Here is a 26191-nt window from a genome sequence, read left to right as displayed (position 1 = left end):
CCTAGTAGTCTATATAAAAGTGTAACCTACTATCCTTTTTATATATAAATAGAATTAGTATACTAGCGGGCGAGGTAGATAGCTATATTTACTCTCTTACTAAGTGTTTTTTAATATACTTCTTTAGTACTAGAATCTCCGCCTTAAAAAGAGTGTATAAGAGTCTAAATAGGGCTATTTACTATCTTCTAGGTTAATCTTTAGCTCTTATAGCCTATACTCTAGTAGTATTACTATATCTTCTATTAAGAAAACATTATCGTATTCTATATACTTAGATAGAAGTTAGATACTCTAATCTAGATCTTTCTAGGCTACTCTAGATATATATAGGGTATATATATTAAAGAAGTTATCTTATAAGTATATATAGAACTAGTATAGCCTCTTAATCTTAATAGCTAGCTAGTTCCTCTACCTTAGGCTTCTTTTAAAGGTAATTATCTTTCTTTAGTAGTTTATATATAGGTTCTAGACCTCGAGCTAGAGTATATTAAGTATAATATTAAAACTAATAATATCGCCTATAATAAATATATATGTTCTACTCTATTCTAACCCTTTCTAGTTCTTAATAATATAAGGTGCCTTATAGATTCCTAGAATCTATAAGAATTGCCTATTAAGAGTCTTAAAATCCTAGACTTACGTGTAGTTAACCTAAATACTACACTCTTTTACTAATATATTAGTTATAAAGTCGCCTTCCGCCCCTCTATTAATAAGAACTTTAGCGGTCTTATATCCTTACCTATTATATATCTAAATTAATATAGATATAAGGCGGCTGCCTAGCTTATTCTAGGTTATTATAAGCTCCGCTCTCCTTTACTACTCTATAGTATATAAGACTTAGTCTACTAGATATAGAGCTAGTAGTCTAGAGTCTAGACTTTTAACTCTCAAGACTTTTATTTATAGTTCTTCTTCCGATACCTAATCTTATTATAATTCTAATAGATTTTCTTTAAGAAGTTCTTTTTCTAGCCCTCTCTCTTAGACTAGCCTAATTTTAGCCTTTAAGTATCTTTAGACCCTTCTATTTCTTATTTCTATTTACCCTACTACTTTAGGTTTCTTAGAGTAGACGCGTCTAGTATAGCCTCTACTATCTTACTCTAGTTAGTCTTAGGCTAATCTATACTAGTATAGGTCTTAATCTATTAGTATTACTAATTTACGTCTACCTCTAAGTCTATAAGGAAGGTATACTAATACCTAAGTAGAATTAACCTCTTCTATAGCTCTAGGTTTAAGGCTAAGAAGAAATTATTTATATACCTCCTATTATAGTTTATAGTAAGGTTCTTCTTACTATAGTTAGCCTATTAGAGCTTTAGGTAGTTTAAGATAGTTATTAGGTCTTAATAGGCCTATTTTATATACTTAATCTATAAGATTACCCTCTACTCTCTTTTATAGGTGTTACCTATTAAATTAAGTATATAAGTCTTTAAAGCTGTCTAGATTATTCTAAAAAGGCCTAAAGTAGTCTTATAACGCTTTTAGGCCTTATATTAAGTAGAGCCTATATACTACTCTATAAATAATATCTTTATCTTCTCTATTAGAAAGCTTATAGAACATAAAATATAGCGTTTACACGCTTAGATCTAGAGATTCTATTACTACCTACTTTTACCCTTAAACTTTAGTAGATACTCTAGGCGCGGTAACTATATAGTGTATATTCCCTATAGCGGTACCGTCTATAGTAGTGTGCCTAAGTTTAGAATAGTATAGGCTAGAATAGGTATATGTAGCTCTAATAGAGCTATAGGCTCTTCTTTAACTATATCTAAGAGAATTCTACCTATAAGCACCTCTTATAGGTGCTTAAGCTCTACTCTCTTCTTTTATACCTTAATTTCTATCTAGACTCTTTAGATCTAATAGTCTAATTCCTCTACTTTCTAGCCTAATTTAGGTTCGGAATATCTAAAAGATAAAGTTAAAATTACTATATTAAATGCCCTAGCTTATTACTTCCCTAGTAAAGTTCCACTTATATCTATAGAAGTTTCTTAAGAGTCTATTATTAACTAGCGGTCTTAAGGGGCTTTTAGTATAGCTGTATTACTAATAGCCTTATAGTACCTTAAGGTAGATGTTTATATATTAAAAAGAGGGGATTAGGTAGACTAAGAATACTAGTAGGTATAACTTTCTATTCTAAAATAGCACGAACTACTACCCTCTAAGAAAGGCTAGGGCGGGGTGCTTTATTCTATATCTACTAAGCCTATTCTAGGCTAGTCTAATATAACTAACTACAAGTAACCCCATACAGCTTATTAGATATACCTATCTACTATATCTAGTTACGCTATATTACGACCCTATTACTCGCGGGCTACCCTATAGGGATTTGTGACACTTACTGAAATCTATACTTTAATCACTTACCTATAATACTACTAAGTTATTATAGTAGTAATATCTACTAGCTATATAAATTAACTAAAGCTTATATATATACTAATAGTTTAATTAGATTTAAGATATAAGAGCGACTATTTAAACTATTAAAATAGAACAACTAATTATTAGAATACAATCTCTAAAATTCTTAGCTTAATATTATCTTATAATATTCTTAGCTTTTTCTTACTAAGAATTTTACTACTAGATAAGTATAAAGTTTTATATTTTCTATTTTAAATGAAGCTTCGATTCTAAATATAAAGCTTCTATCTCTAAGTGAAGCTTCCGTTTTAAGCTAGAACTTTAGGTATTAATTATGTAATAGCACTATTTTAGACTATAATAGTAACACTATAGTAAAGTAATTGGTATTTAGTTCTAGATATATCTAGATAATATTAATCTAAGTAGATTAAGCCTAGTCTATATTTAACTAAGGTTACTATATATAGTAAGCTTATGGCTAAATTAGAGCTTAGCTCTAATTTAGATAACAAATTAGCTAATCTAGCTAATTTAAATAGTAAGGCTTTTAAGCTACTACTAAAAAACCTTGGATATATACTAAAGCTATTAGAATAACCTCTAAAAATTAATAAAAGCTAATTATACTTAGTAAGATAAAATTCTTACTAGAGATAAATATTTATATACTAGTATACACCTCTAAAATAGCTATTATACTTTAAGAACGCTAGGTATAGACTTTAAAACCTTTCTCTTAGAGCCTTATTTTGAATTATAAAGCCAAGTAGCTAGTAAAAGGCTATAAATCAATCTCTAGAGTTAATTATTTCAATTATCTCGCTCTAATTCTTAAGCTGATAAGCTATAAGCTACTCTTTAGCTTAGCTACTATCCTGAATAAGAGGATTAATTAGATAAATATTAAGATAGAGTTTTTAAATAGTTAATTATTTAAATCTTTTGGATCGAACAACCAAGTAGTTTTAGAGAGCATAATAACCTAAATTATAAATACAGATTAGATAGTATATTATATAGACTAAAGTAAGCTATATGTATTTAGAATAAAATTGTAGAGTTATATCTAAGCGAGACTAGTTTTATATTCTTAAATCTAGATAATAGAGGTTTTATTTATATAAAAACTACTATTACTATAGCTATTTATATAGATAATTTTCTTCTTTTTATACTAAAGAGGATGAAACTCAATTCTATTAAATTTAGATTAAATAATAGCCTAGTATAAGCGATTTAGAACCATGCTACTTTTATCTTAATACTAAAATAATATATTATAGAATTAAGCGCTTTAGATACCTCTTATAGTAGGCGCTTATAGATAAAATACCGGGTTTATTTATTATTAATTACGTAATCTAGTAGCTATACTAATAAAGCTAAACCTATGATTAGTTAAATTCGATAACGAATAAGACTTAGTAGTAACACGTGCTTACTAAGTATAGGTTAGGAGCCTATTATATCTTATAAAAATTACTAGGTCTAATCTAGCATTTTATATCAGAAAGCTATTATAATTTATTAGTAACCTTAGCACTACATATTTTAGTGTAATGAAACGAGGTTTTAGATTCCTTGAAGAGTATAAAAATATAGTACCAAAATACTTTATAATATAATTTAAGATACTAAGTTCCCTTATTTTATAATAAGAAGACTAAAAGGAAGTAGAATCTCTTATTTCGTAGTAAAGAAATTAGTAATTCACTAAATATCTCACTGAAAAATATAAAAAATAATATATTAATTGCTAAATATAGATTCTATTCTCGTATAGTTCTATTTAGCTATAAGGCCGAATATATAGCATTTACCTATAGAGCTAAGAAGAAGTTAAATTTAAATACTCTATTAGAGTATTAAAATGTTATTTAGTAAAACACTACTCCATTATATTATAGATATAACATAATTATAACTATTTTCAAAGATCTAGCTAATTACTTAGGTATTAAACTTATTAATATATACTATTATATTATATATAGAGTAATTGAGTTAAGTGCTATCTAAGTGCGCTTTATTAAAGAATCTAATTAGATTATAGATAGATTTAATAAGAGCTTACTTAAGTAAAAATTTCTAGAATTCTATAACTAAATTAGGTTAGTCGGATACTACTAGTAGTGAAATTACTAAGATTATGTTATTAATATTAGTAAAGTTATAATCTTATTTCTAAGATTAAAATAGATTTATTTGATTAGTTAAAGATTACTACTATACAAACAGCTTGTTTAAGAATCTTATATCTTAAGAAGAGGTATTAAAGGTTAATTTCTAAAGTTCTTAGTCTATTTTACCTACTGAAACTATAAGGTATCTATTCTTAGCCTTAGATATTAAATAGTAAAACTAGTTAGTTTAATATTTAAGTTTACTACTAAAGATTCTACTAGGTTATAGAAGATTCTATAAGATTCTAAAAAGATTCTAGAGGGATAGAATTTATAGTATAGATTACTCATTATAGCATCAAAGATTTTATAAATTAGTAAGATAGAATCTACTAGAAAGTAGTAAGATTTAGAGGATTTAAATATATATAGATAGTAGCTTCCTACTTTAGATAGTAATTAAGATATTTAATTAATATAATTTAATATCTACTAACTAATCTACTTACTAAGTGGCTCTTACTATTCTAGATATTTCGAATATCTTGAATCTTTTAGATATTCTATATATTTCAGATATTCTATATATTCTATATATTTTAGATATTCTAGATATTCTAGCTAATCTAAGTACTCGAAATACTCTAAGTACTCTAAGTGAGATAGTCTATTTATAAGCGCTTTAATTAGGTATAAGTACTCTAGATATAATCTACTTTTCTAAATAGTAAGAAGATTTACTAATATAGATTATTTAACTAGCTAAGCTTATTATTTTATACTTAAATATTATATTGTATCTATTAAATGTAAATAAACTTTTGATATCTCTATTACCACTATTACTTAGCTTTACTATACTACTTGCAATGTTAGTATCAAACTATTATTTATATAGACTTCTTATAGATTCTAGAAATCTAAGTAGAAGTAGTAAATATATTTTAAAAAATAGGTGACTTAGAGTAATAGCTAGATTTCAGCTTCTAGTAATATACTCTTATTTCTATAATTAGATACTTGCAACTAGCTAAGCTTATAAGTAGTTTAGAAGCTAGATACTCTTATTAATTTATATTTTCTAGTATTTTAAAGATATAGTAGCTTGATTTACTAGATGTATTTTAGTAATCTTAGTTTAGGAATAGTATTTAATTATACAGAATATTAAGCTAAATAGTAGCTAATAGAACTTATAGCTTTAATAGACTAGATTTAGATAATATACTACTAGAATATAATCTCTTAAGATGCTTACTCTTTACTAAATATAGAAGAGTTTTATAGTAATACTCTTCTTTAATATATCATTCTTTTCTATATATAAAGAGATAATAGTTAAGAGTTTTCCCTAATTATATAGTTAATTATTTACACTAAGATAAGAATAAATCTTCTATTTACTAGTTAATGCAAAGTCTACTATAATAGATTATTATAGATATAAAGCTATTATATCTCTATTATATTATATTTATTATAAATACCTACTAATAGATACTATATTTCGAGAAAGTATCTACGTTTACTAATATTAATACTAGTACTATACGAATCCTCTTACTCTACTAAGTTAGCCGCCCCTGTAATATATTCGAATACTAGTATCATTTGCATTTAAACTGTGATATAGCGATAACACATCTGTCTCCAATATCACAGCTCGGTAGTAAGGGTCTAGGTGACATGTTTTTCTATCATCTGGACTTGCGTCCGAACCACATATGTCGATTGTCCGCCTCAAGTTCCTCACCTCTCGGATACATCCATCTCTTTACCCGTGTCGCGCGCATCCAGCGGTCGACCTCGCATTTCCGCTTACTATTAACATCCCGTTGCATCCCGAATTCGCTGTTAGCATAGTTCCACTTCCGACCACACTGGCAGTGGCAGTCGACCCATTCCCCGAAATGGTTGATGATCTTGCGCCTCCGATCAGAGAGATCGGATCTGCCCTGTATACGCTCTAAATGCTCGTTCTCAAGCATGCTTTCAACGTGGATCATGTATATGACGGCGAGAACATGGTTGCGGTCGAGCTGCGTGTTCAAGGTCCCCAATCGACTCCAGCACTCACGAATGAGTTCTGGCCTTGGATTCCGGTTCGTAAATTGGCCGGCAAAGGTCTTGACTACGTGCGTGTTAATCGAAATCTCTCATCGACTAAAACAAGCTTACAGTCTAAGGTGCCATCTGAGCTTTCGCTATGCTCAATGCAGGCCCTATACATCAGATCGTATACCCTCATGCCATCCGGCGTCAGATGTGTCCAATAACAATCTGGGATTCTGTGATGGGTTCGGTTCGCGAAGTATTTGCTAGAAGAGTCAAGCGTATAGTACTCTGACGATGAATTGTGCGGCTGCCTCAGGTTGGTACGTTCAGCAGGATTGTGCGAAATGGCATTGACTTGTGGGCTAACACCAGGCTGCGATACGGTATCAAGTACTAGCCAACGTAAGAGACATACTTGCATGAGGTTTTACCACCGATTCAAGCTCTACGTACCACTAACATTGCTATTACTTGCGCCGTCGTGTCTTGCAGCCATGACAGTGTCCTCGAAACGAATGAGAGCCATCTGCACCATTGGATCCTCGCCGTATCTCGTCGTTGCCGAACGAATAGTGGACAGCTTATCATACTCCTCTAGCCCAACATCCTCAAGGCCCTGTGTGACGTTGAAGCGAAAGTAGCGATTTTCTCTAACCAAGCGCCTATGGTTGCGTACGAATGCATTTGCTGTCTGTTCGGTCTCAGTGGCGGTGGCTTTCAAGGTCTCAAAGACCGCGACTAGGTTATTGCCGAACGGCCCGGGCAACGACATCCCGGTACCGATGGACACGACATACCGCACCCGCGCATCTAGTTGATCGCCGTCTCGTCCTCCCCAGATTATTCCGGCCTCATCCCACAGAACAGGTAGTGGATTGTTACGGCCCACACCGCCGTCTACGAAGCTCACGGGAGGATCGCCAATATTGATGGAATCGAAGAACGTCGATGCAGCCGATGTAGCTCTGGCAGCCTCCCAGATCTTTGTGTTATCGAACAGCTCTCTGTCCGCTTCTCGTGGGCGACTGTAACTTGAGAACACGGCATGATCATCGGCGAAGTGCTTAGAAAGAGCAACAACAAACCTGTAGAAATGTTAACCGTGGTCACAATTATTAGTCATTGCGGTGCCAGACTTACGTTCTACACTTTGTGCGTGACTTGGTTCTCATGAGAGCGTTTTCTCCTGAACCCTCGGCCTTCGCAACATCGCTTTCTGCCACTATTTTTTTGATCGCAGCCTCCAAAGCCGAAGTACTGAATCGAGCCTGAATGCTACCATCCCGTTTCCTGAACGGCAGGTAATGCTCACGCTTGAACACCGTTCTCGACAGCGCGATGTACTGCTTGATACATTCATCGACCGACATTTCGAGCCGCCCAAGCATGATCGCAATGAGCCTTTCGCTATGTCAGCTTAATGCTCTGTTGCAGGAAAAGATAGACTTACCCGCCAGTACTCGTTCCTCCAATCATGTCGAATACCTCGCATGGCTTCGGCGGTGCGTCCTGGTTAATTGACTCCATCAACTGCTTGGCAAGATACAGCGAAGAAAGACCACGAACACCACCACCATCGAAACACAACAGACTAGGATGAGATATCGACATTGCACACTTGATTTCCGATGACTGGTATACTTTCGCGCGCAAAAGGGAGAGGGACTTGTGAGCGGAGACCGAGGCGGGGCTCCAAAAGTTATGCTGGGTCTCTGCGCCGAAAATCAGTAAAAAGACCGAGCATGAATTTTGGAGCCCCGCCTCGGACCAGATGGTCACCGCGAGAGCGATGGAAAACGGTTGCGCTGCTCACATGATGACTAGAAGGCTGGGCTTCAGGGAGGCGCCCACCTCAGGACGGGCTGATCAGGCTGAACACACTGAATCCCGAAATAGAAATTTGACCACACGCAAGATGAAGCACGCAGTGCTTGATTGGTCGATTTTACTTGGCACCTGCATTGCGGAACTTCAGCTGTATGTGCTGGCTGCGCCCCTTGCAAGGCCCAGACTCGAACTATTCGCTCTCACGAGTTTTGCGCAGCACACCTAAAACTTTATGGCTTGAAGTACGAAATACAGATCGATGTTACGACTTACTGCAACTCCCGAAAATACCTGATACCGTGATTTTAACTAGTACTTACTGCAATCCTAGAGCCTTAAGTAGTTTCTAGAGCGAGTATCAATTTCTAGTAGTAAATATAAGATAGAATAGCTTAGTTAGTAGATAGATTGAAATTACTATGTACATCTAAGAGATAATTACTCTACTAGTAAGTTATATTGTTGTTATATTTTATAGATTAACTAAATCTAAGCTAGATATAAGTAAATCTTATATACTAAATCCAGCTTTATATATTTTAAATACTTAGTATATCTAATATAGTTTATATATTCTATATACTTAATATACTTAAATAAGGTTTAATATTTATTTAAATATTCAAAACAAGCTATTAAGCTATTTAGTAAGTAGTTTAGTTACTAAAATTTCTTAGAATTCTCTATAAATATACTAAATATATTAAAAAGAAAGAATTAGATAAACTAAGAATACTAGTAGATATAATTTTTATTCTAAAATAGTATAAACTACTACTCTCTAAGAAAGACTAGAGTAGAGTACTTTATTCTCTATCTACTAAGCTTATTCTTAGCTATTTTAATATAACTATCTATAGATAACTCTATATAGCTCTTTAAATATATCTATCTACTATACCTAGTTATACTATATTATAATTATATTACTTATAACCTACTCTATAAGAGTTTATAATAAGATATTTAAAGTAATTAATTAAACTTTTAGTAGCTTATAAGTAGCTTATAGCTTAAATATAAGCTTTATATAGCTAAAATCTTAGAGTTATATCTAATATATTAAATATAATAAAAGCTACTACTAGTATTAGAATAATAAAATAAAAATTACTAAATAGCTACTATAATTTATAATTCTAGAGTAAAAAGAAATTATAGTAGTAAAAGTAGTAAATATATACTACTAAATCTAAGAAAAAATTAAAAGAAAAAGAAATAGAGAAACTCTAGAAGAAACTTTATATATAGCTTTCTAAATAGTATATCTAGTAGTTAATAAGTATTTTAAATCTTTCTTACTATTTTATAAAATCTAGCGTTTAATATAAAACTTTCTAATAAAAAAACTTTTAATTCGATTTTATATTAGTAAGATGTAAATAAAATTATAGTTTAATTAAGATTATATTTTAGATATAGTATACAGTTACTCTTATAATATCTTCTACTAGTAAAATTATTAGTAGCTTAAAAAATTCTATAGCTATTCTTTCTAGAATAAATAATATATTAGAATAATAAACTTAGTAATAAACTATTACAGCTGCGTTTTCATATACTACTCGGGTCGGAAAAATCGGTTATTAAGTAGAATCGGTTATCAAGTGGGGAATCACGTTACCTACGCTTCGCCTAAATGGAAGACAATCGGTTCTTAATAATGCGCAGCTCGCTGCCAGCTTTCCGAGTCCGCATCGCCTCTGGACTAACATTGAACATCCCATTTACAATATCATGGCTGCGAAGATCACTCCTGCACCTGTACTTGCGAAGCGCGACGACTATGTTTGGGCTTACATTGGGGGAAAAAGCAGTAGGTCATGGAGGAGCCGTCGCGACCGAACCGTCATTGACCCGATCACCAGACTCACCGCTCTCATGTCCGGGAACGCTTACACCACAGCTGAGCTTTGGCCTTGCGGGTCAATACATAGGATGTTGCGATGACACCAGCTGCACAGGTGCCTATGCTACCTGCAATGACTACCTTGGGACCGGATGCCCTATGGCTAGTATCTGCTCGGTGGTCTACACTTCATACCTTCAGTGGTGAGTTTTATTCCGGTCTTCCTGCACCCGCGTGATTGTCGGCTACGCAAGATCATAAGTTAACTTCACGGTATCTAGTGATGCATCCGCCCCTTCATGTGTAGGCTACATGCTAGTCACTGATAAGGCAGCTACCTCCGGAGTTCTAAGCTTCGCATGTAGCGCTACCGGTGGCATCGTGAAGGCTTTCGCGACGCCAACATCTACAGTCAGTAAGTCAGACCTTTGCTTATTCAGACCTTCACCCAAGCCACGATCACGTGTACGAAGGACTGATCAGTGACTCCAGAGGCTGGGAGCACCGCTAATACACGAACAACGGACCTTCTCGGGGCGGCGAGCACAAATATTTTCGGCGTTCCTACGGATACCAGCGGCACTATAGTGTCCAGCGGAGGCAACAGTCCAGCGGGATCCAACGATTCAAGCCTCAGCACAGCCGCAAAGGCAGGCATTGCGATTGGCGGCATAATCGTTCTCGCAGTCCTTGCTGGCCTCGCCATACTGTTATGCCGCTGCTGTAGCACACGTCTCAAACGAAAGAAGGCGGAGAAGAAAAAATGGAGCGCTCCGTCGCATTACGCAGAGTCAGAGGCTGGCTTCGCGATGAAGCGATTTCTGCAAGACCCGAGATCGTGAAACGGATACCAATGAAAGCGTTCGGGGTGCGCGAAGCCTCTACAACTAGGACTAATGAGGAGTCAGCGCAAGAGCTGATGATTGCATGATACGAATAACCAAAAGGCCCAAGCCTAGGGAGCTTCGAGCTTATAAACCTAATCGAATTCACTCAGTAGAGCGACGGAGAAGAATACAACTGAGTTACGCCGTCCGCTCCAAGTTGAACTTAATCCATACTTCTTGCCCAGATAAGCAGTCAATAGCGAAAATACTTCCGTGAATGGCACTGCATTTAGGCCTCCAATCTAGCGGCAACCGTAGCATGTTGTAGCCATTCAAAGCCAACCAATTGTCATTCAAGAGTAGTTTGGAAGCAGATCTCAGCTGATTCGGAGTTAGAAAATGTTCATCACCGTCCAGGCGTAGGACGGAACAGTTAGTTTCGAGATATGTGCCGTCCAGCGAGAAGGCGACCGCCAAGGCGCTGCCCTTGCTGTGCATCTCCAGTACTTGCATTTGTATTGGCATGATTTTCAAATTTCACCGAACCCTTAAGGCGGAACTCCCGCCGAAGTGTAGGGTTGTTGTAGAGTTGTTCGGTGATCGATGATATGTGGTCCTCGACGGTGGTCCGCTGGAAGTGGGTTAAGTCCAGCTCTGAGCCCATTATCTTCCGGCGGGTAGCCTTCTCCATCTCTTCTAATGTGTGAAGTGAAGCGAGGTGCCGTTTCAGTATGAAATCCGATCCCATAAGGGCGTCCCAGATAGCTTCCCACCGTGCGGGGAAATCCTCCCATGCACGGATTCTTTCAGGTCGGATCTTGTTCTTCGCATTGGCGGGGTCGCCTCGTGTGGACAATGTCGCAGTCTGAACGGCGATACCGGAGTAGAGGTGGACGTGACAGGCGTCAAGGAACTCGGGTAGTATTGTCTCGCGGGCTCTCTCATCTAGTGGTTCTTTGGCTTGCTCTCCTAGTGTTGTCTCGCGGGGTTTCTCCTTCAAGGCTCGCTCTGCTTCTTCTCGTTTGCGTTACTCCTCAAGCCAAAGCCGTCTATAATCGGGTGACTGTTGGGCCATGTTGCAGCAGAGATCATGATGCAAGAGATTGTATCGCAGGAAGTTGTTTACCGTGATTGTCTCTGGGCGAGCACTGCGAGCTAGGCGAAGGGATCAATGCAAAGCATTCGGACGGGTTTACTAATAATCCGGACTCCGCAACGAACACCGAGCCAAGGACGCGATGAATTTTGTGCTTTGCGCTTGCGCTTGCAAGTCCTCAGAGTCCTCGTTTCCAGACACGAAAATTGCAGTTTCTGGTTTCAAAATAAGCAGACCTACGACAGCCCACATGGAACGCAGAAATCGAGCTGTTCTTAGGTGCCACAAGAATATTCATACGCACACTCACTTCGCCGCTGGCTGCACGAGTGTTGCCCCTCCATCGGGATACAAGATTTGCTCATTGTAGAACAGACCACCTGGGCCAGCAAGGAACAGTATCGACGCCGCCATATCCGCATCATGTCCGGGCCTGCCAGCCGGGTTCGATGGCTCCATGTCGAGCGTTGACTTGTTGTCCTCCCCAGAGTCACCTGCCGTCATCTCACTCGGGAAAATGCCAGGGGCAATGACATTGACGCGAACCTTTGTCTGCGCGAAGGTCGAGGCCAGCATGCGTGAGAGGTGCGTTACAGCGGCCTTGGAGGAAGCGTAGGCGAATTGGCCCATGCTCGAACCTTTCATCTGCCCTGAAATGGATGAGACGTTCACGACGCTGGAGGTGTAGCCAGGTGTAGAATCCCGTCCTTTTGCAAGTAGTGGTAAGAACGCCATCGACATCCAGTAGGCGCCCGTCACGTTGACCTTGAAAGTCTCGGTCCACTGCTCGGGTTCGGTCTTCCAGAAGTGTTCGGAGATGGCTACAGGGTCTTTCATGTCGGGCTGGCCGGCGGAGGAGAATTTGGTATTTTCGTCCTGTGCGACACCCGCGTTGTTAACAAGGAGTTGAATGCCTTTGGGCTCCTTGCTGGCCATCTCGTCGGCGAGGCGCTTAACGTCAGCCTTGTCACTGACATCCCCGGGAAGCCTGGAGTGTACGGGTCAGCGGATCAACGGTTTGTGCTGTGTCAGACTACGCACGCAATTATCTTGCCCGGCCCAGTATTGTAAAGTTCGACCACCTTTTCAAGCGCCTCCTCCCTTCGCCCAGTGATGTAAACCTTTGCGCCATTCGCAACAAGAGCTTGCGTGATCATGAGACCAATACCAGTTCCTCCACCTGTCACAATGGCAGTGACATGGGAGACGTCGAAGAGCTTGGAGCCCTTGAGCTGCTCATTATCTGCCTTTCCAGTTGCCATGGTCCGAACAATGGTGTATGTGGATCTGCTAAGGAATGAGGTTCGAATGGACGGCGCTGCTCTGGCGAAGTGTCGTAACATCGTTAGAAGGAACGTAGAGGTCTCTCAGATAACTTCAATGGGTGTCTAATGTCATGACGTCGGTATACGCGCATTTGCGGCTAAACGTCATCGAAGCTTGCGACACGCCTCAGTCTGATCCGCGCCGCCTTCCTTTGATGCTTTCCCGTACGCGACATGAGCAATTCGAACAAGTGGAGACAAGTCATAGTGGGGTTGTAGTCTACAATAGGTCATCGCTCATTGCTGCGGAGAGTGGGGTTTGCGCCGGGTGGTTGGATACAGCGGACATGCAAGGTGCAAACACGCCGATTCTCAAAGGAGCTTCGTATTATTTCCACGGCTTTACAAAGTACATATAGTAGAAGCGGACCGGAGACTCCTTGTGAACAAATGACGTAAAATCCGAAAATTGCCGCGAAAGGTAGCACGGTCGGACCAAAGCCGAGAGGAAATATCCACGAAGAGTGATACAATATGTACCATGGTACCCTCCCAACGAATATCTTCCATTGCGCCATGTGCAATGGGACTATAAATTTCACAAGGACCGGAACGCCATTGATAGGATAAACATCCAGCACCGTCCCAACAGAAAACCACACTGTACAGTAATCCACCAGCAGCATGTCACACATCCATAGTATCGAATAACTGTATACATAAGAGGAACAGAAAGCCGCTCTTGACGCTGTCAGAAACAAGGCGAGAAAAATGAAGAGTGAAATTGGATTGGTTCCTGGACAGAAGAACCGGTGCTGTTAACCACAAGCATAGCATCAGCCTGCAACTGCGCACCGTGCTGATGCGAAAACACCGAAGCGTCGTCGATGGTCGAGCCGAGATTGGGGACCAGTTGGTAGAAGGCGAACGGATCGATCATGTTGTACTCGCTTTGCTGTGTGCCGGCCAGAGCAGTGTCAAATTGTGTGCAGGGTGCTGAGTTATCGAGATATAGTGCCATAGGGTCTGATGGTGGTAGCATGGAGTAGGCAGCAGAGTGCGATGCGGTGATGCTGAAGTCGGCGTCTTCGACAGCATTGGCGACGAGGTCTTCGGTGTCGAGCTGCTCTGTTGGCTCATCTTCGACATCATCTACGTAGTTGTGTGGCACACGCTCTTCGACCTCCTTCATCCAGTTCTGCTTCAGATAATCCATTGGCGGGTAATCGCCGCCAGCTTTACCACCGCGCTTTTCGTCTCCCTTACTCTTGCGGCCGCGCTTACGAGGGTTGAAGTGCGCTCGACGGAGGTGGGCCGCGGCGTTGTAGTATGCGCCATACTTCTTGCTGTTACGACATTGTTTGCAGCCTTTTAGAAAGTTACCGTCGTGAGATGCGTCTACAGTAACCCACACCTTTCTGGTCTTCGAATGGAGGCGATCGGTGTGTCGACGCAGCTCATGCTCGCCGCGAAAGCCGGGACAGTCGATACACATGGTGCAGTAGACTTTCGGGTGAGTAGGCCGTACATAAGGCTGTTTCGGGATGATAGCAACGTCTTTCGATGATCCATCTTGAGACTTGATGCGCATCATTGCATGGTCTGACGACTGCCGTAGCATGACCGCCTTGTTTTCTGCCACTTTGGGCGCAATAGGCCGCGTGCCATGAGCGAGAAGTTCATGGCGTCGCCGAGACGAACGAGGCTGACTCGATGTTGAGTCGTTGCTCTGAGTCGACGCTGAACGCTCCATGTCTTCCGACAAGGAGGTCAATGACTGAAAAGGTTGTGCGAAAGCACAAGCAGTTGAAGGAAAATATGATGATGAAATAGTTTCGTCCCTGAAAGAACCAAACGGCGAGCTATGAAAATGGGAGGGATCAACTTCTGTCAAGCTGGTAGGCTTGACAGATTCAGAAGCAGAACTGAAGCCATTGTCTTCGGTACTATCAAAAGCAAAGAGATCGTGGACTCGCATCGTGTCCTCAAATGAACCTACGAAAGTGGCACCTGCGATGCTGCTCTGGCGACTCATTCCACTTGTAAAAGTGGAAGGAGAGGGGAGCTCACCGCTTGACATAGTGCTTGGTGAATAAGACTCACTCAGTGGCGTCTGAAGTCGAGCAGTGCCTTGCTGAAGAGTCGTAGCCATGTCAAAAGATGGCAGTGTCGTCGGTAGGCTACTAGATCCATCAAAAGTCTGCGACATGGTCGCAACGAAGCTGGGAAAATCGTCGTAGACGTCCGCTTCGGCCAAGGAGGGGAGAGGTCGCTTCGCATTACGTGGTCGCAATGCAGGACCGGAAGCCAGGGTATAGGCGCTGAAAGGCTCTTCATTGTAGGATTGCGAGGCGTTGAGCATTGCGAGAGCGGCCGGTCGGTTGGTGGTGGGTGCCGAGAAGGAGTCGCCGCTGCTATATGCCGAGGCAGAGGACGGAGTTCGCATCATCGGCACGCTCTCCGGAGCGGACGGCGTCCAGGTCATCGTCCGAGGGATGTTGTGGCCCTAGCCAGGTGTTAGAGCGGACGGGAAGCCAAAGAGACGGAGACCAGCGTACAGAGACCGGACGACTACTCGACGATGCAATAAAGTACGAATTCCGAGGAACATGCGGAGCCTGAACGTAGCCGGCCATAGAGTTGTCGTTGAGGGAAAGCGAGGCCAGGTAATCGTTCCAGAGCTGCTGCTGCGTATCCTCGTTGCAGCGTGAATTGCTCCCCCAGAAGGCTTGTCGTTCCTGTGGGAGTATCTGAGCGAGGATATCAGTGTTGGAGAAGGCCGTCATCGTTGCTGCTGCACAACGGATGTCGAGAGGCTCGTTAGACGCAGGATGTGGTGTTGCTGCTGCTGCTACTACTGCTGCTACTGCTACTCGACTGGTGAGCAAGCTGTGACCTGTGCACACACCATGCTCAGAGCGAGAACTGCAAAAACTTACAGTAATGTAGAGCTGGTATCTGGAAGTGGCAGAGTGTTGCGAGTACGAATAGGAGGGGCAACGATTGCGAGGCGGACGAAGACGATCGAGGGGGGGAAGGGAGCGGCGAGGTATTTACCAGCGCCAGCTCAGCAGGTGCTGCAACGCCGTCCCGATGCGGGCGAGAGCAAGCGGTGCGACAAGGGCGTCCAAGCAGGCAGAGAGGCAGAGAGGCAGAGAGGCACGACGCCCGACGGCGATGACGCTGGTGGTCTGGCTGTGTTTCGTGAATGGACGACGAAGAGCGAGCCGGCAGTTGAGAGGATGCAAGTGCTGCACCAACCCGTCGGGGACCGTCTGGAGGAGCGAGTGGTGACAGCAACACAGCAACACAGCGAGAAGCGATTGGCCTTTCATGAAAGCCAGCGCCCGCCTTCGTTTCCCACTGGCTGCCTCACTTTCGAAACTCCGCTCGCTACCCAGCAGCACCATTCAGCGCGTTATGCGCCCAGGTCACGTTGCAGCACGTAGCGTAACTCGTAGTTACATGCATTTATTGTGAGCCGAGTTGTGTGACTGGAGGATCACTCTTTCCTAACGGCACGATGTCCGTATCGCTGCATGAGCAAAACCGTAGGCATCTTGGGCGCTGAGGTGCAAGGTTCGTCACTTGACCGGCACACTCCCCGTTGAGACTTGTTAGGCAACGAGGCAGACACGTTCACGGTATGGCTTTCCATGCGGCAACAGCGCAGTAAAATGAACCCGATTGGCTCGATTTTGGGTGTGGTTTAGGGTGTGGATTCATCAGATCACCTCCTTGGATCCAGAATGTTAGAGACAGATTCAGGCCCACACACTTCGCCCATGGGATGGCGATTGGCAGACTGCAATCCAAGTTGCTCGACCGCTGAGCCGGGGTCAGTCCAACTCTTGTTGAGTGTCTACCACTGCTGCCCCATCTTTGACTCTCCCTATCTGCAGAGCTCAATCCGAGGCTGTAATTTGGGTTGTGAGAACCCCAGAGCAGTGTTCAGACTGTCACTTTTGAACTTGGCTCGCTGCTACAGGATAGCCCACAGTCGTTACTTCCGAACCTCACGCTTGACGCCCAAAGATTGCACAACGGCATTTTGTCTTCAGTGTGATGCATTCAAGGTTTCATGTGAATGTTTCATTTCCTAGTGACCGCAATGGCCGTACTCGCCGAATCGCTACCGGAAGCATCCCTCAACCCCAGTACAAGAACTGATATCGTGCCTTTTCGCTGTAAAGTCGAGTTCGACGTCTGTCAAAGCACATCCTGCTTCTAAACGATCGATGAAGCACTCATCATCAACCGCCTTAACTTCATTCTTTGCGGCGACTCAAGCGGAGATGGCCGGGCCGGCGGACTTGGCCTTGGCGTCGACAGCGACAACGACCGTGGCGCCCTTTGCAACGGAATAGGCGGTGGTGGCCTAGGCGACGAAAGTAGCGCTACCTGAGATGAAGACGTTGGCGATAGAGCGCTACCCGGGGGCGGCAGAGCCGGCAGGGGTTTCTCAGGCTGGTCGGGCGCGAGGTTAAGAATTCGTTGTCTATCAGGTGAAAGGGTACGAGTTGAGTGTCTCCCGGTAGGAGAGGCGAACATGAACTGTTCCTTGAACGGGGAACCCGGCAGAGTAGGGCGCCGTTCACCTAGTAATATAGGTCCTCGTTCTCCCGAAGCAGGAAGCACTCGCTGAGGTTTCAGTCTTGTGTCCCAATACTCGTCCAGCTCAAAGCCGAAAGAGTCCATGAAATCGACGAGGTCATCGACCGCCGTATCATCCGAGGTGCGGCGAGATGTCTCTTCCTGGTGTGTTTCCAAGGCATCCTGAAACGCATCGAGTGATGCGATGGAGTTTTTCTTCAACAGGACCGCTGGCTTCTGCAACCGGACCGGGCCGTGCATGTATATGGAGCGCTGCCAGGCATTCTGCTCCAGGGTTACCACGGTCAGGACCGAGCCGCTTCGAAGCTTGATTGCCGTGCCGCCTGGGGAGTACTCTGCGTTCGAGTCAGCAGACGGCGGCTCGGAGAATGACGCTAGCATTGAAAAAGCAGCTAGGTCTGTCGCTATCGGCGTTATCGGGAAGGCCGTCGCACGATGTTTGCTAGGGGTTACAGGCCGCGAGGCTGTTCGTTGCGCTGACTGCAGACGCAGTGGTGGAGGCTGTCCTGGGCTATACATCTCCATGGGCGCGATGGCCACTGACTCAGGAGCATCAGGTAGTGACCCGCTCATGAAATCCGTGGTGTCTGCCTTCAACACTTGTATTCTTTTGGTCTCTAGTGTCTCTTGGATGCGGATACGGCCCAGAAAACCAGTGGAGAATCGGTAATTGTCATCATCTTCGTCCAAAACTAGCGTTCCAGTTTCTCTTAATTGGGAAGATTTAGAGCCACTCCTCATGGGTCTCATACTCTGGCTTCGTTCTCTACATCTCCTACCGCTTTCCTTTGGAACGGACCGTGGAGCGCTTGAGCCGGACTTGACGATCCTGAAGTTTTGCTTGGCAAAACTGCCGCCGGCCGGAAAACTCATTGCTCTGTCGTATAGTCCTTGTATGTAGGCCGCTTTCGCACTTTGGGGCTCTTCCAAGCTTACAGAGATCAAGAGGCTGTAGGAATTGTTCCGCCGTGGGACACACACTGACCGCTTCTGTACGTCGACGAGCGGGAGAGGTGACGGCGTAGGGGAATTCTTATGCGCGTATCATGCGTTTCGATTCTTTTTATCTCGTTTTCGCGTTAGGTGTCTTCGGATGCAGCGGTACACTCTCGGTTTAAAAAGCGATGTGGAAGTTGATGACCTAAGATCCCCTTTGCTGGCAATATTTATAGCACGCACGTTGAGTGCTGTAGGGCGAGGGATTGAAATACATATATTGCAATTAGACAGAGAATCAGACACAATGGCTCCTCCAGACGTTGTGCGACTACAAACTCAGCCTCGTGGAGAATAATCAGACCGTCAGACTTCTTTGACTGTTTTCGGCTGCACTTGATGTCTACCGTACCGTAAGCAGCGGCGGAGGGTTACCGGCATTATGGCACAAAGAGTTATGATCTCCAGCAAGGGTAGAGTTACCAAAACTTGCGCAAGGGCAATATCCACTTGCTGGTCCATCTTGATTCTGTTTGCGGCGCGCGGGTCAACGCCAGGCGCCATACGGTTGGGAGGGATTGGCTTGGACCTAGGAATGCTGGCGACCTCTTCTCCAAGATCTGTCAGCGACGCCCCGTTGAGTCTTCTTTGCTCTCAACCTCGAATAGTAGAGCCGCCGGCATCAGAGCAGCGAAATACAGTGCCTACGTTAAGTCGTCGCTTGCCTGCGGTGTTCCTGTGCACTTGTCGGTCACGTGACAAATCGCATCCGGTTAGCTCTGTTGGCTTGATTGTCGCCGACCTCGATGGCCGAACAGAGGTTGATGCTGTCGCGCACTCAATCGGTCGACCTCATGCTCGTCCGCTACTCGAAGAAGTTGTCCTGCAGAGCATGAAGAGGAGCCCGGTTGCTGGGGACGGCCGCTGAGCGAGGGTCGGTGCTGCTTCGTGATATTGCGAGCGATTCACCCTTTAGTGAAGGGAGGCCTGATACACGTACCAAGTAATCATGGGTGGATGTTCGATCAAGCTGATGGCCTCTGTTATGTCTTTGCCTTGCGGCCGCTTACCTCTCTGCCTTCGACGTGGAATGTGAAGCGTAAGAGACGCTTCCGTCTGTTATCTGTCATGCCCGGAGATGTCCAAAAGGTACCTCAACAGTATTAAAGTATCTCTTGCACTCGCTGCGCACCAGTCTCCACAACTGCCAGTAAGAAAGACACGTCTGGTGCAACACCGTCAATTCAGCGAGCGAGCCTCAAGTTCTCACACTGTCAAGTCTTACTACATCTCAAGCTTCCACCCCTGTTCAGTCAATTGCAGTATTCCACTACGTTCAAGCCGGAATAACCTCAACCCACCCTGCGACCTGGAACCCACCCTGCGCGTGACTCTTCGAATGAACACCTGATCCTCGCGCCTCTCTTCTACATACATTGCCCGTCACACCGCGCCTGTCGGCTCAGGTAAGCCTCCCGCAGCAGAAACACTAGCGAAAGAGCAACGCGCAGCACCAGGTACAAGCCGACCCACATCACAGAATGCCGAGCCTGCAGCAGCTCAGTTGCAGCATCGAGTTAGCGAGCTCACACGACAAGCTGCGTGAGTACAACACCACTTACGGTGATGGCTTCGTCGAGACATTTGTCGCCGTTCCGGACTTTCCAATCAGTTTCAGCATCCATCTCACTTCCAAGGGTTACATCGCCCCTGGACTTGCCATGTTTATCTACATGGATGGCCTGTATCAGTGCAATCGAAATAAGGGCGGGTGCAGGCTCGGGCGGGCGGCCATAAATCAAGAGGTGAACGACCTTGACTTTCGTGTCCGTCAAAAGGAAACGAAGAACCGTGACGGAACCTTCGTTGCTCGCGAGTGGCGCTTCGAGAAGCTTGACATCGGTTTGTCACTGACTCTCTCAGGAAAACACTTTACAGTTTGCAATGACTAACGACTTCGCAGTGTCAGCAGATGAACAATCAGCCCTCAATCCTGACGTACCAAGCAATATCGGCACTATTGAAGTTGTTGTGCTTCGATGCAGAGACACTCGCGACGCACCGCCGGATCAGATATCCCGCATGGCGCCCGCAGGGGGGAACGTCGCGCGACGCATAAATCCAGCCAGAAATGCTCGGGGGCCAGCTTCTGTAGAGCAAATTTCCTCGAACTTGGTTTCTATACAGCAGGCATCGCTAGCAGCAGACACAGACGTAGGCAGCGCTTCAGGCATATTTGGTCTCTTCGACGGCTCTGCTAACGATTTGCCAACCAACTTCGGGTACGACGGAAACAACGATGACCGTGGCCGGCCATACTACCATAATAGAGGTCTTTACCATGATGAGCGTCGGAGTGACTGGACCAATACGTATCGTAGCGCACCCCAGAAACTTTTGCGTCCAACGGTAGACGGTGGGAGTTACTGCCATGGGTACAGTCCCCCACGCACTGGTGGGTACCGCACTGGCAGCTACCACTACGGACGGTCCCCACCGCGAGATAATCGCTTTTCTAACCATGATTTTGGCCCGAGGCGGGAAGAGTACAGCCGTTCATTCAATTATTACGATGGTGACTGGCAACAACACAGCTACTCTGGGCACCTGCGAGAATGTCCCCACCCTCAGCGGCGCAGAGACAGCAGTTCCTACTCACGTGTTGAAACACTTCCTAGCTCCTCTTTGGAGTCGTCTCGAAGATTCTCCAACAAGACAACATTCGACGAGCTTCCAGCACCATCCCCTCCTAGCCATGCGCCTCCGGTCGTCATTAACCAGTATGCCCTCTATCCCAACGCGACCAGCGGACGGACTCACCTCGCAGATGCCACTCAGTCCAGGGCTAGACGAGCAGCGTCATCATCCTCAGAGGTGGGCTTGGACTGGAATAGATCAGACGTTGAAGCTCGGCGTAACCCTTCACGCCAGCATTACGAACTGGATTTCCGCGCTGATGATTCTGAAACTGGCCGTCGAGTCAATTCGCACAGATATCAGGGACCAACCGCGCCCTTTGACATCCAGTCGAACCGTCAGAGACGTATTTCTGACCATTCCCATAGCCACCATCCCAGCTATTGTCAGCACGATTTGGACGTACATCAACCGCAGCAAGACAATATGCGAGACCGTTCCAATGGACCAGGTCCTCGGGCATATTGTGTCCAACATGGTCTTAGCAATGATGAAGAATGCGACTCTCCCGACCTGTCAGACCGGTTGAAGTGCACCTGCTCCGGTAGCAGCCAGAGCAAGACTGGCGGAAAAGGCAATGACTTCAGCGCCTCACACAGCGGGGGAGACAATACAAGCTCCAGTCAGCGGATCAACGCTCATAGCAGCGGAAAGCGTGCTGCGGCAGAGCGTCGAGGCGTTAATACAGCAAATCATGGCCAGGTCGCCCGCAATCAATCCGGCCACAACCATGAAAAGCGAGATAAGTCCGGTCACAATAGCGGCCACGGCTGGCGGAATATCAAGAACAATGCCAACGCCATCGGTAACAGCTCCAACGTCCGGTTGGACAATAGTGGGAAGAGATCCAACCAGGGAAACAAGACTGGCCTAGGAGACTCACAAAGGACGGGCTCCAACGAGCAGCTCGACTGGGGTCACAATGACAAACTCAACAATGGGAATGCTAAGCAGAGCTCCTGCCAGTTGCATGGCGATGGCAATCAAAAGTCTCAGTCCCGGCATGGCAACGATTCCGGTGCCAACGCCATGAACGGCGGCGGTTGGACTTCGAACAACCAGAACCAGGATGACTCTGGTGATCAAAGCAATGGAAACGACTGGGACGACGGGCCTAACAAAGGGAGTAACGGCTGGGATGGCAATGGCACGAGCGGTCAGCACGGCGACTGGCAGAATGACAACAAAGTAAACGACTCGGACCAGCAGTGTCAGTGTCAGGATCAAGATTGGAACTCCAACTCAAACAACGAAGGTGGCAGGAACAACGGAGGTGACAATGGCCATTGGAACGCAGCCTCTAACGGCCAGGATAACAATGAGCAGGCCAACGGCACCTGGGGCGGGGCTGATGAGACGAACGAACAAGAGAATAATCAAAATGCCGCCTGGGACACGACCGAACGATCGAACCAGCAGGAAGACGAGAGCAAGAACAACAACAATGACACCTGGGGTGTCAGCAACACTCCGAAACACCAAGATGAGTCGTCTCCGAAGGCCAATGAGGACCAGCATAAGGCTCACATATCGACCACCGTCCCTTACAAGACTCCTGGCACCTCTCAACCCCTCCTTCCGACAAATTCACCTAATACGCGCCCCTACTGGTCTACCTGGAACGCGACCCCCGACGATCTTTCTTCCTCAGCCTCGAAAGCCCATCGCCATCGCTCCGAAAAGGTCTTCATCGCCCCGGAAGAACCGTGCTACAAAATCTCAAGAGACACCGTGGAGCGCCAACAGGTGGATACTCAGGTGCGACCGGGCAAGGGGGTGGCGTACACGCATAGCGTGAAGAGCGTTGAATATCTAGATTCAATCGAGAAGCCATATGCAGTCTTCAGATTCATGTACCGGAGCAGGGGTAAGTTAAGCATCCACTGTACTGAACATGACCGCTTTGGATCAATACATTAGATAAGCTTGACACTGACACATCAGCCAGCAATGCTTGAGCAGATCCTGGGATCCAGCATCGAGGAAACCGAAGAGGAATACAAGCAGCGCGTAGCTAGCATGTCGAAGGACGATGTGATCGTGGAGTTACTGCGAACAAGGGTTACTTCGTCCTTGCTTCCTCCCCTACTGGCTGCTCGCTGACGCATGGAGTAGAATGCGGCCGCCACTTCTTCGCCCGTTGCAGACAACAAAGCTCATGGAGCTCAAGCGGCATGGTCTCCCTCCTCTCAGCGTGGTGCCAATGGCGCGTCCAGCGCGAAGGATGATGCAAGCAGAAAGTCGGGCCAGATTCAGGAGAACCAGCGAAACAAGAAGAGCCACCATGGCGACAGCTCTGCAGACCGCGACAAGGGGAATTCATGGGATGATGGCAATAACGTCATAACTCAGGGCGGATGGGATAATGGTGGTGGTCAGATGCCGATGAATGCGAACGGTTGGTAGCATGGAGGATCCTTCTTGACACCGGGGCTGGCCTAGTCCAGCCGCAGAAAAAAGAGGGGGGGGTTGTCGTGACGAATGCTAATTCTCCTTGCTCGGGTGTAATTTGGACTCCCCAGCCTGGTAGATTGAAGTACACTACAGAATTTGGGGCGTTCACGGGCCTCACAGAAGGGATGGATGAAAGATCTTACAATTATTGAAGCTGATTGGTATATCCATAATTCAAACCTGTGAGATGCAACAACGATTCCAACCTACGACCCATATCGGACTAAATGCTCAGGTGCGTGCATGAAATCCGAAATGCCATGATGCGAACAACATAAAGTTGTCGTCAAAGCTTGACCTGATGAGTGCGTGAAAGGGAGGGCTTGTCAAGTGGTGATGAGACGGTGGCAGAGCACAACAAACTTAGAAGAGTTTCTTGAGCGAAATATTGGGAAGTAATATCTGAGCGATGAGGATCAAACTCAGGGATCAGCAGCATAGAGATCATGGAATGCGATTCGACTGGATGTTGTCTTTGAATATACATAAGATCAGTCCAGCCGAACGACGACACAAAAACCCGCATCGCGAACAAAAACGTGGTGAATATCCGGGAGTCTCCATCCTCTATCCACGCACAGATGCAGCCCAACGCCTCATATCGCATTCGATGCCATGTGTAACTTCTTGCCTCCTAGCGCTCCGTCTTCCAACCACCATTGATTGTCTACTTCCTCCGGAAAGAGCAGCCCTCGGTCAACCGCGCCTTGCCACCAGTTGGCTGGCAGAGCACCTGAGAGCAGCCGGCGCAAGTGACGACGGTCTGAGCGTGCGAGAAGACGGTGGTGATTGTGAAGCAGCCGGGGCACTTGACGTCCATAAAGAAAGAGCGGGGGCCGGGTACGAGTTGCTGCCAGAAGGTGTTAGCACCGTGTGCCAGTGAGTGTGGATTTCGCCAGGCTTACCTTTAGCTTGTGCTTCCGCGCCTCAGCCTGAGGAGTTGGATTTAGAAGATCGACTGCGAGAACCTAGATTGGGGTCGTCAGCGGAACGGCCGATAGTATGGAGGGGGCGAACATCGCGTGCGGCTTCGGGGAGAAGGGCCTCACCATCTTGACGGTTGTCCGAGTTTACGGCTTGGTGTTGTGTATAAGATACCCTTGTCGAAATTGAGGCTTGATAGTATGTTCCGAGCAGCGCAAGATGGGTGGTTGTCGATGAGGTGCAGGCTGTCGGCGGCAGCGGTGGGAGTCGAGCAGTTCGCCAAGACTCAAAATCCGTGTGGAAGAGGCTTTCCCGCTAACCGATGCCAAGAGCGGCCCACGTGATCATTCTTCCACGTCGAATGAAACCTCAGTTCATCCTCAGTTCCTAGAATGACTTTGTCGGCGAGAGGGTTAAATGTTTGGGTGACGGGAGACGTGCTCCATGCAACGGAATGACCAGAAGGCGAAGCTCAGTCCCCTTTCGGTATTTTTCTCTCTCTTCAACGGTAATCAAAACGTAGCAGAAGGAAAATTCTTCCATTAGCCGTCACCACACGTCAGGTCGTTACTATATTCTCATTATTACGGATTTCGCTCTGGCGATTGTCTCTGGGTCGCAAATAACGACATGTCCGATTCGTTGCCTGGGAATCGGTGTATACTGCTCTGATATTTGGGGCCAAGTTGAAACCTCTCGCAAGGCAGTTTCTCTGCCTTCAAGTGTCACGTCCTATCCACACTCCACTGCGAGAACCAGAGGCTCTAGAAGAATATGCGAAATGTCAAGCAATCAAGCGAGCCGAGGCGCTGCCACTAGAGAAACCCACTGATCAAGATAGAGGGCAAGCATGGCGTGGGAGTGTAGTGGGGGACCCAGTGGACGAAGCTGCACAGTCACAGCAACCTTGGTTTGTGTGTACACGCAAAAGGGCCGTTCCCGTAATTCCCGTTCCTCATCACCTCAAGCGCCGAAAGTGCGTGACCCGTAGACGCCAGAGATGCACTCGTGGCGCCGCATGAAATGGATATGTCACTGCAGAGAGGCACAACATAGACCTGCCTGCTTGTAGAGAACGAGGTGAGGGGAACTCGCCTGAAAAGTAGGAGCCTAAG

General features: G+C 45.0%; 5 protein-coding genes across 5 annotated transcripts; 1 reads left to right on the top strand and 4 right to left on the bottom strand.

The window, feature by feature from the left end:
• Positions 1-6310: 6310 nt before the first annotated feature.
• Positions 6311-6980, bottom strand: W97_01354 (uncharacterized protein; the record flags this gene model as incomplete). The annotated part of the gene is made up of 2 exons (XM_007779262.1): positions 6311-6663; positions 6711-6980. Coding segments are annotated over 2 exons (623 nt in total), but the record flags the coding sequence as incomplete, so codon positions are not given.
• A 52-nt stretch (positions 6981-7032) lies between these two features.
• On the bottom strand, positions 7033-8198 carry W97_01353 (uncharacterized protein; the record flags this gene model as incomplete). The annotated part of the gene is made up of 3 exons (XM_007779261.1): positions 7033-7672; positions 7728-7988; positions 8038-8198. 3 exons carry the CDS (start codon positions 8196-8198, stop codon positions 7033-7035), a joined length of 1062 nt encoding a protein of 353 aa, XP_007777451.1.
• Positions 8199-12492: 4294 nt separating this feature from the next.
• W97_01352 (uncharacterized protein) lies at positions 12493-13448 on the bottom strand (the record flags this gene model as incomplete). The annotated part of the gene is made up of 2 exons (XM_007779260.1): positions 12493-13174; positions 13228-13448. 2 exons carry the CDS (start codon positions 13446-13448, stop codon positions 12493-12495), a joined length of 903 nt encoding a protein of 300 aa, XP_007777450.1.
• A 754-nt stretch (positions 13449-14202) lies between these two features.
• Positions 14203-16237, bottom strand: W97_01351 (uncharacterized protein; the record flags this gene model as incomplete). The annotated part of the gene is made up of 2 exons (XM_007779259.1): positions 14203-15957; positions 16010-16237. 2 exons carry the CDS (start codon positions 16235-16237, stop codon positions 14203-14205), a joined length of 1983 nt encoding a protein of 660 aa, XP_007777449.1.
• Positions 16238-20542: 4305 nt separating this feature from the next.
• W97_01350 (uncharacterized protein) lies at positions 20543-24104 on the top strand (the record flags this gene model as incomplete). The annotated part of the gene is made up of 4 exons (XM_007779258.1): positions 20543-20903; positions 20965-23565; positions 23647-23759; positions 23814-24104. 4 exons carry the CDS (start codon positions 20543-20545, stop codon positions 24102-24104), a joined length of 3366 nt encoding a protein of 1121 aa, XP_007777448.1.
• Positions 24105-26191: the final 2087 nt, after the last annotated feature.

Source organism: Coniosporium apollinis, assembly GCF_000281105.1.
Source record: "Coniosporium apollinis CBS 100218 chromosome Unknown supercont1.4, whole genome shotgun sequence".
NCBI classification, from domain to species: domain Eukaryota; kingdom Fungi; phylum Ascomycota; class Dothideomycetes; genus Coniosporium; species Coniosporium apollinis.
This window is presented reverse-complemented; position numbering and strand designations above follow the sequence as displayed.